The following is a 15623-nucleotide window of genomic DNA, read 5'->3' as shown; positions in this document are numbered from 1 at the left end:
ACGCAGAGGTTCCAGCTAGGATTCATTGTAGGATTTTCAGGACGACAAGTCTTTTCTAAACCAAGAGAAACTTTGAATCAGCCAGTTCTCTAAATAAGGATAGATGTGCAGTTTGCTGCTAACGATAGGCATTACGCAAATACTTGGGCCATGGATTGAAATCAGATAAGGGGCTGATGACTTCTCTTCCCTCCCCCACCCCCTCGTCGTGAGTCACGCAATCACCTGAAGGAGGCAAAAAAGCCTGAAGCCAGTTTTTAAAAAAAAAACTGGGCAAATTCCTCTCTTAACTCCCTACGGCAATCGAGGAAAACTACAGGAGACTGCTGTAACCTGTTAACCCTTCAAATGCCAATTAAACCACAACTAACATAAAATGTCATCCTCTCTCAAGAACCTGCCTAGCTCCTTTTTGAAGGACGGGAGGGAATCCATGCTCACTGCACATGTTAGTAATCTGTACCAGAGGGTGATGACTCTCCGAATAGAATCATAGGTTACAGCACAGAAGGAGCCCATTCGGCCCATCGAGCCTGTACCGGCTCTGTGCAAAAGCAATCCAGCTAGTCCCACTCCCCCGCTCTATCCCTGCAGCTCTGCAAGTTTTTTTCCTTTCAAGTACTTATCCAGTTCCCTTTTGAAAGCCACAATTGAATCTGCCTTCATCCTTCCCCATCCCGCCCCCGGCAGGTCCTAACCATTCGCTGCCATCACTCTAAATCAATGTCCTCTGGTTCTTGACCCCCCTGTCAATGGGAACAGTTTCTCTCTATCTATTCGGTCTAGACCCTTCATGATTTTAAATACCTCTATCAAATCTTTTCTCAACCTTCTCTGTTCCAAGGAGAACAACCCCAGCTTCTCCAGTCTATCCATGTAACTTGGATTAGTGCAGCTCCAACAACACTCAAGAAGCTCGACACCAGCCAGGACAAAGCAGCCCGCTTGATTGGCACCCCATCCACCACCCTAAACATTCACTCCCTTCACCACCGGCATACAGTGGCTGCAGTGTGTACCATCCACAGGATGCACTGCAGCAACTTGACAAGGCTTCTTCGAAAGCACCTCCCAAACCCGCAACCTCTACCACCTATAAGGACAAGAGCAGCAAGCACATGGGAACAATACCACCTGCACGTTCCCCTCCAAGTCACACACCATCTCGACTTGGAAATATATCGCCGTTCCTTCATCGTCGCTGGGTCAAAATCCTGGAACTCCCTTCCTAACAGCACTGTGGGAGAACCGTCACCACACGGACTGCAGCGGTTCAAGAAGGCGACGCCCACACCCCATGAACAAATAAAAAAAAACTAAAGTCCCTCATCCTTGTTATCTTTTCTGCACCCTCTCTAAAGTCTTCACATCTTTCCTAAAGTGCGGTACCCAGAACTGGACACAATACTCCAGTTGTGGTCGAACCAGTGTTTTATAAAGGTTCATCGTGACTTCCTTGCTTTTGTGCTCTATGCCTCTATTTATAAAGCCCAATATCCTGTATGCTTTTTTTAACCGCTTTCTCAACCTGCCCTGCCACCTGCAACGATTTGTGCACATATAACCCCAGATCTCTCTGTTCCTGTACCCCTTTTAGAATTGTGCCCTCTAGTTTATATTGCCTCTCCTCATCCTACTGAAAGATATCACTTTGAATTTTTCTGCATTAAATTTTCATCTGCCATGTGCCCATCCACGTCACCAACCTTTCGATATTTTCTTGAAGTCGATCACTACCCTCCTCACTGTTCACTACCCTTCCAAGTTTTGTGTCATCTGCAAATTTTGAAATTGTGCCCTGTACACCCAAGTCCAAGTCATTAATATATATCAAAAAAAGCAGTGGTCCTAGTACTGACCCCTGGGGAACACCACTGTATACCTCCCTCCAGTCTGAAAAACAACCGTTCACCACTACTCTCTGCATCCTGTTACTTAGTCAGTTTTGTATCCATGCAGCGACTGCCCCCTTTATTCCACGAGCTTCAGTCTTGATGACAAGCCTATTATGCGGCAATTCATCAAACATACTCATCTGTAATGTAATTTTTTACCGAAGGATTCTATATATATTTCCCTTAGCCCAACCATTCCTATCCATCTCAAATAACCCATCCAAAGTGACAATTTAATCTCCTTCATTTTAAATAGTTCAATCATATCCCTTCCAGGCCTGCATTGCTCAAATGAAAATAGTGCTTAAAAAAATAAAATTATTGACATGAATGATTTAGGGAACCAATGCAATGGCTCAAATTTGCAGATGTTAATCTGGAGAGGGGAGTCGGTTGAGTAGGAGGAGATAGCCAGGAACCTACAAAAGAATTTAGGTAAAAGCTGCAAATGGGAAAATCAGTAGCAGATGAAATTCAGAACAGATAAATGTGATGAAAAATGGGTGTCATAAGTGTACTATGGCTGATGTAGAAATCATCGAAAGTTACGGTACAGAAGGAGGCCATTCGGCCCATTGTGTCCGTGCCTGGCGAAAAAGAGCTATCCAGCCTAATCCTACTTTCCAGCTCTTGTCCTGTAGCCCTGTAGGTTACAACACTTCAAGTGCACATCCAAGTACTTTTTAAATGAGTTGCGAGTTTCTGCCTCTATCACCCTTGCAGACAGTGAGTTCCAGACCCCCACCACCATGTGAGTGGAAACATTTCTCCTCAGCTCCCGTCGAATCCTTCTACCAATTACTTTAAATCTATGCCCCCTGGTCACTGACCCCTCTGCTAAGGGAAATAGGTCCTCCCTATCCACTCTATCAAGTCCAGTCATAATTTTATACACCTCAATTAAATCACCCCTCAGCCTCCTTTGATCCAAAGAAAACGACCCCAGCCTATCCAATCTTTTCTCATAGCTAAAATTCTCCAGCCCTGGCAACATCTCCGTAAATCTCCTCTGTACCCTCTCTAGTGCAGTCACGTCTTTCCTGTAATGTGGTGACCAGAACTGTACGCAGTACTCAACATGTGGCCTAACCAATGTTTTGTACAGTTCTAACATAACCTCCCTGCTCTTATATTCTGTGCCTCGGCTAATAAAGGAAAGTATCCCGTATGCCCTTTTAACTACCTGTCTGCTACCTTCAGGGATCTGTGGACATGTACTCCAAGGTCCCTTTGTTCCTCTACACCTCTCAGTATCCTCCCATTTATTGTGTATTCCCTTGCCTTGTTTGCCCTTCCCAAATGTATTACCGCACACTTCTCTGGATTGAATTCCATTTGCCACTTTTCTGCCCACCTGACCAGTCCATTGATATCTTCCTGCAGTCTGCAGCTTTCCTCCTCACTATCAACCATACAGCCAATTTTTGTATCATCTGCAACTTCTTGATCAAGCCTTCCACATTCAAGTCCAAATCATTAATATATACCACAAAAAGCAAGGGACCTAGTACTGAGCCTTGGGGGACGCCACTGGAAACAGTCTTCCAGTTGCAAAAACACCCGTCAACCGTTAGCCTTTGCTTTCTGCCACTGAGCCAGTTTTGGATCTAACTAGCCACTTTCCCTTGAACACCATGGGCATTTACTTTTTTGACCAGTCTGCCATGTAGGACCTTGTCAAAAGCCTTGCTAAAATCCATGTACACTACATCAAACGCGTTACCCTCATCGACCCTCCTTGTTACCTGCTTTAAAAATTCAATCAAGTTAGTCAGACACGACCTTCCCTTAACAAATCCGTGCTGACTGTCCTTGATTAACCCGTGCCTTTCTAAATGACTATGCCGTCCCTCAGAATTGATTCCAATAATTTGTCCACCACTGAGGTTAGACTGACTGGCCTATAATTACTCTATCTCTTTCTCCCTTTTTAAACAACGGTACAACGTTAGCAGTCCTCCAATCCTCCAGCACCATGCCTGTAACCAGTGAAGATTGGAAAATGATGGTCAGAGCCTCTGCTATTTCCTCCCTTGCTTCTCTTAACAGCCTGGGATACATTTCATCCGGACCTGGTGATTTATCTACTTTCAAAGATGCTAAACCCCTTAATACTTCCCCTCTCACTATGTTTATCCCATCCCAATATTTCGCACTCCTCCTCCTTAACAACAATGTCTGCATTGTCCCCCTCTTTTGTGAAGACAGATGCAAAGTATTTTTTTTATTCGTTCATGGGATGTGGGCGTCGCTGGCGAGGCCAGCATTTATTGCCCATCCCTAATTGCCCTCGAGAAGGTGGTGGTGAGCCGCCTTCTTGAACCGCTGCAGTCCGTGTGGTGACGGTTCTCCCACAGTGCTGTTAGTAAGGGAGTTCCAGGATTTTGACTCAACGATGATGAAGGAACGGCGATATATTTCCAAGTCGGGATGGTGTGTGACTTGGAGGGGAACGTGCAGGTGGTGTTGTTCCCACGCGCCTGCTGCTCTTGTCCTTCTAGATGGTAGAGGTCGCGGGTTTGGGAGGTGCTTTGGGAAGAAGCTTTCATTAAGAACCATACCCACATCTTCCACCTCCACACATAGGTTACCTTTTTGGTCTCTAAAAGGCCCTACTCTTTCCTTAGTTATCCTCTTGCTCTTAATGTATTTATAAAACATTTTGGGGTTTTCCTTAATTTTACTTGCCAGTATTTTTTCATGCCCTCTCTTTGCTTTCCCAATTTCCTTTTAAATTTTATCCCTGCACTTACTATACTCCTCTAGGCTTTCTGCAGTATTGAGCTCCCGAATACCCCACCATCACAGAAGCCAGTCTTCAGCCAATTCGATTCACTCCACGTGATATCAAGAAACGGCTGAGTGCACTGGATACAGCGAAGGCAACATCCCGGCTGCAGTGCTGAAGACTTGTGCTCCAGAACTAGCTGCGCCTCTAGCCAAGCTGTTCCAGTACAGCTACAACACTGGCATCTACCTGACAATGTGGAAAATTGCCCAGGTACATCCTGTCCACAAAAAGCAGGACAAATCCAATCCGGCCAATTACCGCCCCATCAGTCTACTCTCAATCATCAGCAAAGTGATGGAAGGTGTCGTCGACAGTGCTATCAAGGGGCACTTACTCACCAATAACCTGCTCACCGATGCTCAGTTTGGGTTCCGCCAGGACCACTCGGCTCCAGACCTCATTACAGCCTTGGTCTAAACATGGACAAAAGAGCTGAATTCAGAGGTGAGGTGAGAGTGACTGCCCTTGACATCAAGGCAGCATTTGACCGAGTGTGGCACCAAGGAGCCCTAGTAAAATTGAAGTCAATGGGAATCAGGGGGAAAACTCTCCAGTGGCTGGAGTCATACCTAGCACAAAGGAAGATGGTAGTGGTTGTTGGAGGCCAATCATCTCAGCCCCAGGACATTGCTGCAGGAGTTCCTCAGGGCAGTGTCCTCGGCCCAACCATCTTCAGCTGCTTCATCAATGACCTTCTCTCCATCATAAGGTCAGAAATGGGGATGTTCGCTGATGATTGCACAGTGTTCAGTTCCATTCGCAACCCCTCAGATAATGAAGCAGTCTGAGCCCACATGCAGCAAGACCTGGACAACATCCAGGCTTGGGCTGATAAGTGGCAAGTAACATTCGCCCCAGACAAGTGCCAGGCAATGACCATCTCCAACAAGAGAGAATCTAACCACCTCCCCTTGACATTCATCGGCATTACCATCGCCGAATCCCCCACCATCAACATCCTGGAGGTCACCATTGACCAGAAACTTAACTGGACCAGCCACATAAATACTGTGGCTACGAGGGCAGGTCAGAGGCTGGGTATTCTGGGACGAGTGACTCACCTCCTGACTCCCCAAAGCCTTTCCGCCATCTACAAGGCACAAGTCAGGAGTGTGATGGAATACTCTCCACTTGCCTGGATGAGTGAAACTCCAACAACACTCAAGAAGCTCGACACCATCCAGGACAAAGCAGCCCGCTTGATTGGCACCCCATCCACCACCCTAAACATTCACTCCCTTCACCACCGGCGCACTGTGACTGCAGTGTGCACCATCTACAGGATGCACTGCAGCAACTCACCAAGGCTTCTTCGACAGCACCTCCCAAACCCGCAACCTCTACCACCTAGAAGGACAAAGGCAGCAGGCACTTGGGAACAACACCACCTGCACGTTCCCCTCCAAGTCACACACCATCCCGACTTGGAAATATATCGCCGTTCCTTCATCGTCGCTAGGTCAAAATGCTGGAACTCCCTTACTAACAGCACTGTGGGAGAACCGTCACCATCCGGACTGCAGCGGTTCAAGAAGGCGGCTCACCCCTACTCTCTCTCTCTCTCTCTCTCGAGGGCAATTAGGGATGGGCAATAAATGCCGGCCTCGCCAGCGACGCCCACATCCCATGAACGAATGAAAAAAAAAGCTCTTGGAATCTGAGATAAGGTTCCCTTTTTTGCCTTACCTTGACATCCAGGGGTCTCTAGATTTGGCAGTCCCACCCTTTTTCTTTGTGGGAATATGTTTACTCTGAATCCCTTGAATGCCTCCCAGTGCTCTGACACTGATTTACCTTCAAGTAGCTGTTTCCAATCCACTTTTGCTAAATCATTTCTCAGCTTAGGAAAATTGGCCTTTCCCCAATTTAGTACTTTTGCTCCTATTCTATCTCTGTCCTTTTCCATAACTATGCTAAATCTAACTGAATTATGATCGCTATCACCCAAAATGCTCTCCCACTGATACTCCTTCCACCCTGCCCAGTTTCATTCCCTAAAACTAAATCCAGGACTGCACCCCCCTCTTGTTGGGCTTGCTACATACTGGCTAAAAAAGTTCTCCTGAATGCAATTTAAGAATTCTAAATAGCTAAAGGTGAATTAGAAAGGAATCTGGGGATGGTGGCAGATTTGACACTTAACATGTCTAATCATTGCAGAGTAGCAATGAACAGAATAATAACTTATCTTTGATTTTAGCTCAACTAATTTCATATGTCATGCTAATGCCCTCGTCAAACCACAACCTGAGCACCCAGACAAAATGGGAACATTCAGACACCACTGATCTGCATCGCCCATTTTGCAAGGGTGAGTTGAGCGCATGGCACATTTCTGGGAAGAAGATAGGGAAATCTCGCAAGCATTGATTTCCATTTAACTAACACTAAACGTGCCATTTTAAGTAAAGCTTTTGCATGTTCTGTGCGAAAGCTGCGCAGCACGATTTGGTAAAATAAATCCCAGCTCAATTTCCTGGCCCCCTGTGCGCGCACAAACCGCACTCGCGAGAAAGTGGAAACAATCCCACTGGTTAGGAAATCTACCTCTTGACTGTTGTGAAGCCACAATCTCTGTGTTACGTGCTCTTCGACGGAGAAGGTAGTCCTTTTGTGAGAGAAAATTTCTTCTCAAAATGAAGGTGATATTTTTTTCCCAACCAGTCGTCTTCACTTCTTAGAACGATGAGGTCATATGCCTCTAAACCGTCTGTCTACTGAAATGTAGAGGCAGAGAAGGGAGGGGTTGTTTTTAGGTGCACGGCGAGCAGGACCAGAGAGGTGAGGTTGCCCCTAAATTCTTGTTGGTTAACCTTTGTAGGTATTGGAACCGAGATGTGTCAGAGTCTGATGGAATTACCCTCTGCCTTGGCCAATATTCTTCCTCAACCAACACTACCAAAACCAAATTACCCAGTCATTCATCTCATTGCTGTTTTGGAAAGTCGCTGTGTGCAATAAGACTGCCATATCCACCTGCATAACAGGCAGTGCACTTCAAAGTAATGCATTTAAATAGCACTTGATCACATTTTTCAGAAGTATCTCAACAGGCTTCATATTGAAAGAATTTTTTTTTTTAAGAAATCCAGTTTTGCCTGAAGGGGTAGATACTGTTTAAGGAACTGCCATACCCAGGGGCAGTATCTCAAATAGCACCTGTGGTTTTGCTGATGGCTCTTATAAATTCCAAAAGTTCCTCAGCGTTGCCTCCCTCCCCACACCCCCACCAAATAGTATTGCCTGGAGCTTTTCATTTGCTAAGTGGGTACCGCACCACTGGTTTCGTAACTGAGCTATGCAGAAAGGAATGTCCCAGCTTTAATTCCTGACCATTTCTGAGTTAAGTGTGAGGTGGTACATTTTGGTAGGAAGAATAAGGAGGCCACCTGCTGCTTGGAAAATAAGAGTCTAAATGGGGTAGAGAAGCAGAGGGATCTGGGCGTACAGATACACAAATCACTAAAAGTAGCGACGCAGGTTAATAAGGTCATAAATAAAGCAAACAAAGCACTGGGGTTCATTTCTATAGGGATAGAATTGAAAAGCAGGGACGTTATGTTTAACGTGTATAGAACCTTGGTTAGACCACACTTGGAGTACTGTGACCCATTATGAACTCCATATTATAAAAAGGATATAGAGGCACTGGAGATGGTGCAAGAAAGATTTACTAGGATGATACCAGAACTGTGAGGTTATACCTATCAGGAAAGATTAAACAGGCTGGGGCTCTTTTCTCTAGAAAAGAGAAGACTGAGGGGTGACCTGATTGAGGGCTTTAATATTATGAAAGGGTTTGATAGGGTAGACGTAGAGAAGATGTTTCTACTTGCAGGGAAGACCAGAACTAGTGGCCAAAAGTAGAAGATGGTCACTAATAAATCCAATAGGGAATTCAGGAGAAACGTCTTTACCCAGAGAGTGGTTAGAATGTGGAACTCGCTACCACAAGGAGCAGCTAAGGCGACTAGCATAGATGCATTTAAGGGGAAGCTGGATAACACATGGAACAGAAGGATATGTTGATGGGGTTAGATGATGTAGAGTAGGAGGAGGCTTGTGTGGAGCATAAACGCCGGCATGGACCTGTTGGACCGAATGGCCTGTTTCTGTGCTGTAAATTTGATGTAACTGATCTGAAACGGGGACATGATGGAGGCACTGTAATCGGCCACTATGCCCATAGGCCAGGGAGGGGAGAAAATCAGCTAAAGTTCCTGCCTCTGCATGCTATCTAATTACTCCTGCTGGAAATGCATGTAACTAGCTGTCAAGTAATGACAGGGCAAGATTCAGCTTTGATGCTGTCCAGGAACGAGCAGCCTGCTGCCAATTTACTGTCTAAGCTCAAACGAGGATACTGACAGACCCAAAGATATAACCAGGTGTACCTGTAGACAAAGAGTCCCTGCATGCATCAACTAAGGACTGGTCTGCATCCATGTGTAAAAATTTCAGGTGAGAGTGAGATTTGAAGTAACCGCTTTGTAATTATCCGGAAGGAGGCGGAGTAAGAAAAGAGGAATTAGTCTGGTAGTGAACACTTACACATCAGCTGGCTTCAGTTCGCACTCTTAGGTCAGAAGCTAGTTGGCTTGAGACCCTTGTAGTGTTTGAGGGCATAATGTAGGCTGATACTCCAATTCAGGGCTGAAAGAGTGCTGCATTGTTGGAAATCTGCTCTTTGAATGAGATGTTAAACCCTTTTGCCTGTTTTGGTGGTTCGAGTGGTCATTAACAATCTCGTGGAACTGTTCAAAGAGCAGCAAGTTCGCACTATCTCCTGGCCAACACCATTTAAAAAAAATACAACTAAATTTTCAGTCATCTCTTTGTTGAATGCTGCTGTGTTAACAATTACTGTAAGTAAATGTGTGAGAGGCTTTTGAAGTAATAAGGCACTATGTTAACTTATTTATTTACTACTAGTTGATCAGCCCATGGAGTTGCTCACAGGTTTATACAGATTGGGTTCTTGGCTTTGCCCGTTGCTGCCGATGAGCAGTGTTCAGTGTTTCGTGATCAGACCTTCGATTCACCTTAAAACCTTTCTTCTAATGCTGTGAGCTCATTCCCTGCCCCCCCCCCCCCCCTCCGATATTTACATTCATAAATCCTCCTCTTCACATCACAGTTGTGTTACGACTCAATTTGCTCCACACATGTATTTCTTCAGGCATGGTTATTATCTTACTCTGCTCTTTGTTTTCCTCAACCATGTACTTCAAAGATTAAAGTTGGGAATTTCATCCTGGAGCTGCAATGATCTACTGGCTATTATATTTTTCTTCAGCACACTGTCCCAAAATAAAAATTGGGAGAGGGCTGATGGAGACTTTTTTTTGATGGGCTTTGTGTGTGTGCGGTGGAGGAGTGGAGGGTCACATAGCTGACAGTGGGGTTTACTTAGTCAATTCAGCTTGAACTGACCCAGTTAGGTCAAGTATTGGGGAGGGGGTGTACCCATGCACAGTGATGTTAGATGTGGGCACACCTAATTTTTATGTTTTAAGCTGTTTCCATGCAGCTGGCTCATATAATGTACCCTCATTGGTACTAAGCAAAAACAGTCTAATTCAATAGCTTTCTAAAGTTTGTTTTTAAACAGCTGACTCCATTTTAAAAAAAAATGTTACCCTCTCACATCCCTGTATCTGAGGATACTGGTAAATCTGGGGGCAAAAATTCACTCCTCCTTCCCCCTCTGCAGCTCTGAAATTTGTGCAAGGTTCACTGCGGCACTAGAGGGGACTTCTACCTGTCAGTTTGCCCCGTCGATGACCTCAACCCAAATCCCAGCATAAAAGGGGTGGGCACCTGAGCCATTTACAGTGCTCCCAAATGTAATGCTGGTAAGGAAAGTGTGCCTACATTATGGCCCATTCCCCCCCCACACATTGCATTCATTTATGGCACAAAAATCAGAGGAAATGTGGGCTTGTTTCACTTCTTCCCTTGTCTGTTACTCTCTTCCCTTCTGTATCTGTCTCAACTCTTTCCCTTCTGTGTGTCTCTGACCCCTTCTGAATATCTCTCCTTCCCTTCTATGTGCCTCACCTATCTTTTGGCATGTCTATCCCTTCACAGCTATGTCTCCTCCATCCCTTGTCTGTCTCTTCCCTCTTTCCCTTCTGTCTCTTTCACTTACTTCCCTTTGTGTGTCTCTCACCTTCCTTTCTGCAGGTGTCTTACTCCTTTCTTACATCTCTCTTCCTCATCTCTCACTTTCATCCCCTCTCCTTTCCTTCTGTGTATCTCTCATTCTTCCCTGCCATCAGCCTCACTCCTTCCTTCCCCTCTTTTCCTTCTCTAACACTTCTTGCACCCTCTCTGCCTTCCCTTCTATCCTTGTCTGCTCTTTCTGTGTCCCTCTCTTTTGTTCCTCTTTATCCGTTCATTCCTTTTTGTGGTTTGCTTTCTTTCTCTTTTATGGTTCACTCCTTTATTGCTTCCTTCTCTATTTATCACTTTCTCTCCTGTTTTATCTCTTTGTGGGGAGACGGCAGGGTAGGAGCAAACCTGGCAGCCGAACCAGAAAAAGATCTGATTGGACGAAGCCTGGGCTGGCAACTTAAAAAGGCCACCGGTTAAGCCAGGACCATTAGCGTGGTGGATGCACGGCCCGAGCTGTTTGTAAAATTCGAATTCACCTGGCTGATTTTTAAAGCACTGTCACGTCCACGTTTTAAAGTGGCTAATTTGCAACAAAACAAAATGCTATTACATGACCAGATGCTGATACGGGCCATGTGGAGGGAGTAATCAATTGGAAAATGGGCTCCTAAATTTTTTTTTAATGAACTAAGTTATACAATTTAAAAAAAAATATTTAGTGGGTTGATTGAGGGACGTAGAGTATCTTGTTTGCTGTAATATGATGCTGCAGAATTTTTCTTGGTAGAATGTGATTGGAGAGGAAGATTTTATGCAATAAAAGCAGAAAATAACCAAATTGAAAGGAGGTAAGCAGACAAATACTTAGTCAATGGGGAAGAAAATTGACTGGTACAGTCAACAAAGCCAACAGACGAGAGATATTTTAATTAAAATTATAAAAATTGTCAATATTAGAATTCTGATTTTTTTTTCAAAGGACTGGATAATAGCACCTGAAGGATATGCAGCGTATTATTGTGATGGAGAATGCTCATTTCCTCTTAATGCACACATGAATGCCACGAACCATGCAATTGTACAGACGCTGGTGAGTTTTTAAAAAGTGGAAAACATTATCTTTTTTTAAGAAGTCAAGGCAGAATTAAGTTTTGATCCAGGGAAATGTTTTTATTGATTTTGCACTAAAACAAATTAAAGTCATCTTAACCTTAGTTATAAATTGTTCTTTGCTGAATCCTGGTTAAATCAAAGCATCAAGTAGTATATGAATGGGGATGGGGCTAAGTTTTTGAATGTTACTGTGATTTCCATAGTGCAGCAGATGTAACCTTAATTCCATGATCACACTTTTCTAATCAAAAATTCATCGAGAACAAGCAGAAGATTTAAACACTGTTTGCACCCCTAAATTACTTAAGTAATGTCCTTTGTCCCACTGAAGCAGATTTCCAACTTGTTACACTGGATCGAAGATCACTGCCAATCCATTTCTTAACAACGTACTTCGAGAAGTTAGATCAGTGTGCTTAAAAAGTAGCAATAGCGGACCACTGGATTTGTGGAGCTTTCAATTTTGGGGGGGCCAGGATTCAAATCTAGCTCTGATTGATTGTACAGACATCTGTTTTGCCACCCAGTGTTTTAAAATGGAATTAGTTAAGAATGGATAATCACCCCAGCCATGTTGCCAATTTACCCTACATAGCTGCCAACTCATGAAACTTTGGTTTATAGCGCTCAGTCAAGTTGATCAGTGCCTTTTCAAAAACCTCATGATGAAGTTCAGTTATTTTTCATAGATACATATCTATCATGTATTTTTTTAAAAAGGTCAGGGGAGAACTTGAATAAATTTCAGTGCAGCTAGGAAACAAAATAAAACAGGAAAATCAACTCCACAGTCAGTGCAGAGAAACTTAATTCACAATTAACATCACAATACAATGAGGTTATCTTTCTCATGGAACACATGCCATTTCAAAGCAACAGGTTGTGTAATGTGCAACTGTTATTAAATAAACTCTGGATTCCCCAAGCATCTAAACAGCTGTTTCACCCCTTTGTGAACATGGGTTGGGAGTTATTGAAGTTATATTTTCTTGCTGAAATAAATATTAATGTCCCACCTGCATAGAAAGATCAGCGTTATTTCTGGATTTGTTCCTACTGCATTTTCCCCTGGGAAGTAGCTTTTCTCACCTGATGTCATGTAATATGAGAACCACTGCCATAGGATTGTCAGTGCTTATACTCAAAAGCAGTACTAGACTTTGACTGAATCAGAGCTCTTATAAGTGCCTGGAGCTTTATTGTGCAGTTGTATGGATCTTTAACAGCTGTTTAAAATTACAACTGCATGTGGGTATTTTTTTTGTTCGGAAATTATCATTCTACATTTTTTGCACCTGATAGTGAAAGTCAAACCATACTTAAAACTATACAGCATATGCTGGAGTTTGACAAAACAGTGAAAATGTATGTATGCCTGCCAAATGCCTAAATATTCAAATTTCTCTGACATTAGGTCCACCTCATGAACCCAGACTACATTCCAAAACCCTGCTGTGCTCCCACCAAGCTGAATGCAATTTCTGTCCTCTTCTTCGATGACAGCTCAAACGTCATATTGAAAAAGTACAGGAACATGGTGGTCAGAGCATGTGGGTGTCATTGAAAAGGACAAGCAAACTCATCTTGACCAAGTGACCTGAAACTACTGGAGAGGAACCATATCCTCAATGCATAGCAATATACAATCCCTGGAGCAATACCTCTGTAAATAATGTTTACAATTTTTTTTAAAAAAAATTTCTACTTAAAGGCTTTTGTAATATATTTTGTACATAGTTTTCATAAATGTAATTTATTTGTTTTGGGGTTTTTTTTGGTAACTGTTTTAACTAGGGGCTGTAATGAAGATTGATGTCAATAATCACTGGGTTTTAAATGCGGATGGAAGATGCAGTGTGTGATTAGGAAGGGAACTTCAGATACAAATTTACTGCTTCAAACTCGAGCATTATGAAAAGCTGCAAGACCACTTCATCACAGCCCTAGTTTGGACAGAATCTGCACATTACTTTTATAAACGCACTCTGGACAATCATTTTAAGAATTTTTTATTAGAAATTGCCAAGTAGTGTAAACTATTGACATAGTATCACATTTGTTTAATGATTTTTTTTTGTACAAAAGCTAAGTGCCAACCACACATATAAATTTACTGCTTTCCCACCCCCCTCCCCTCCCCAAAGAACAATTCATTCTCCTTACACACATACTAACAATAAAGGATGTTAAAATCAAGTGGTTTTCCTGTCCAGTTTGCTCACTCAACTTGTTTGCATCTTGGGGCTGCATTCCCAAACACTCAATATTCTTCAAGTGTAATAGACTACCTGTCATGTTGCTTTGTAATTAATTTTGAAATCCTACAACTTAAAACTTGGTGTAAAATGAAATATGATCTCTCAGCCACCTTCTCTAGCACATATTTTACAAATGGTATCCATCACTTTAACATTACTACAGTCACAATTTTTTAAAAACTTGTTCATTAAATTCAATTAAGAGTGGGGAGTTTCTGGAGCTGTGCAGAGAGCTTTATTCACCCCACTTATCTGTAACACGGTAACTACTGCATTATCCTGTATTAATTCACTCAATAGACTTTTCTAAGTGGGCTGCCCTTGACCAATTTACTTAATCCGAGCAATGATACTTGTCTGCTGCCACAAGTTAAGCAATACAAATTGTGTCAACCTCTCGCACACTATTAGAAGCAGTCACTCACTAGATTGGCTTGACTTCCTTTTTAATAACTCATGCAGGTGAATGTGGCTTGAAGATATGGAGGTATTCAGTTCTGTTTTATGCCCATAGTGCTGTAATTACTAATCAGGTACTGTTCATGATTGTCTGATAACGACAGATGAATCACATCCACAGAAGTGTTTAAAAGATGGCAGATAGGGATGATGCAGCAAGCAAAATCCCACCTTCCATTACCACATACATAGAAGGCACCACCCTATGTGGTGAAAGTTGCAGTCAACTTAATCTTTCATGAGGCTGGTAAAGTTGGTATTACCTTGATGTACATAAATAATTGATGACAATGGAAAAGTTTACATGTATCAAAAAATAACCACTTAATTCTTGCAAACAGAAATTTAGACAAATTCATACACACATCAGTGACATGAGATGGTGGGTTGGGCAGTACATGTTCTACAGTTCATCCCTGGCTTGCTGTAGGATAAAGCTGTGAAGAGATTCTATATCTCTTGCTCCATTGTGCTCACTTACTTGCTGACCAGCACGGAACAGGAGCAACGTTGGATAACCACGGACCTAAAAAAAAACACACACATGCTTAGATTTTTTAAAAAAGAGCTTTTCCTGTTCCTTATTTTCCGTAACGTTCACACAAAAAGGTAGTGGAAATCTGACACACCCTGCCTCCAAAAAGCTGTTGCGGCTGGGTCAGTTCAAAATTTCAAAACAGGTTGGTAGATTTTTTGTTAGGTAAGGGTATTATTAAGGGAAGAACAAATAGCAGCAGGAGGAGGTCATCCGGCCCCTCGAGCCTGCTCCGCCATTCAGTAAGATCGTGGCTGATACACATCAGCTTTGATCTAACTGAACAAACTCAAGGGGCCCAATGACTGATCTCCTGGTCCAGTATCACCCTATTCCCACCAAACTGTTGACCACCCAACTTCTTGGTCCCTATGTTAGCTGATATCAGTTCCCTCTCAGGTAGTGTCCCCACCCTTGACCCCTATGACCTTGCAAACTATCGCCCCATCTCCAAA

General features: G+C 43.2%; 2 protein-coding genes across 3 annotated transcripts in view; one reads left to right on the top strand and one right to left on the bottom strand.

The window, feature by feature from the left end:
- bmp6 (bone morphogenetic protein 6) overlaps positions 1 to 14112 on the top strand; it is a 135295-nt gene extending 121183 nt beyond the window's left edge. For both annotated transcript variants that reach the window (XM_067981965.1, XM_067981966.1), the window contains exons 7-8: positions 11783 to 11893; positions 13331 to 14112. In XM_067981965.1, the coding sequence (XP_067838066.1) occupies positions 11783 to 11893; positions 13331 to 13480 (261 nt within the window). In that variant the 3' untranslated portion in view covers positions 13481 to 14112. The remainder of the gene's footprint in view (positions 1 to 11782; positions 11894 to 13330) is intronic.
- txndc5 (thioredoxin domain containing 5) overlaps positions 13910 to 15623 on the bottom strand; it is a 39281-nt gene continuing 37567 nt past the window's right edge. Inside the window, exon 10 of the mRNA XM_067981967.1 lies at positions 13910 to 15159. Coding sequence (XP_067838068.1) covers positions 15037 to 15159 — 123 coding nt within the window. The 3' untranslated portion in view covers positions 13910 to 15036. The remainder of the gene's footprint in view (positions 15160 to 15623) is intronic.

The sequence above is a fragment of the Heptranchias perlo genome, chromosome 3, assembly GCF_035084215.1.
Source record: "Heptranchias perlo isolate sHepPer1 chromosome 3, sHepPer1.hap1, whole genome shotgun sequence".
Classification (NCBI taxonomy): Eukaryota; Metazoa; Chordata; class Chondrichthyes; order Hexanchiformes; family Hexanchidae; genus Heptranchias; species Heptranchias perlo.
The sequence above is the reverse complement of the archived record's forward strand: the minus strand, read 5'-3'. Positions and strand labels throughout refer to the sequence as shown.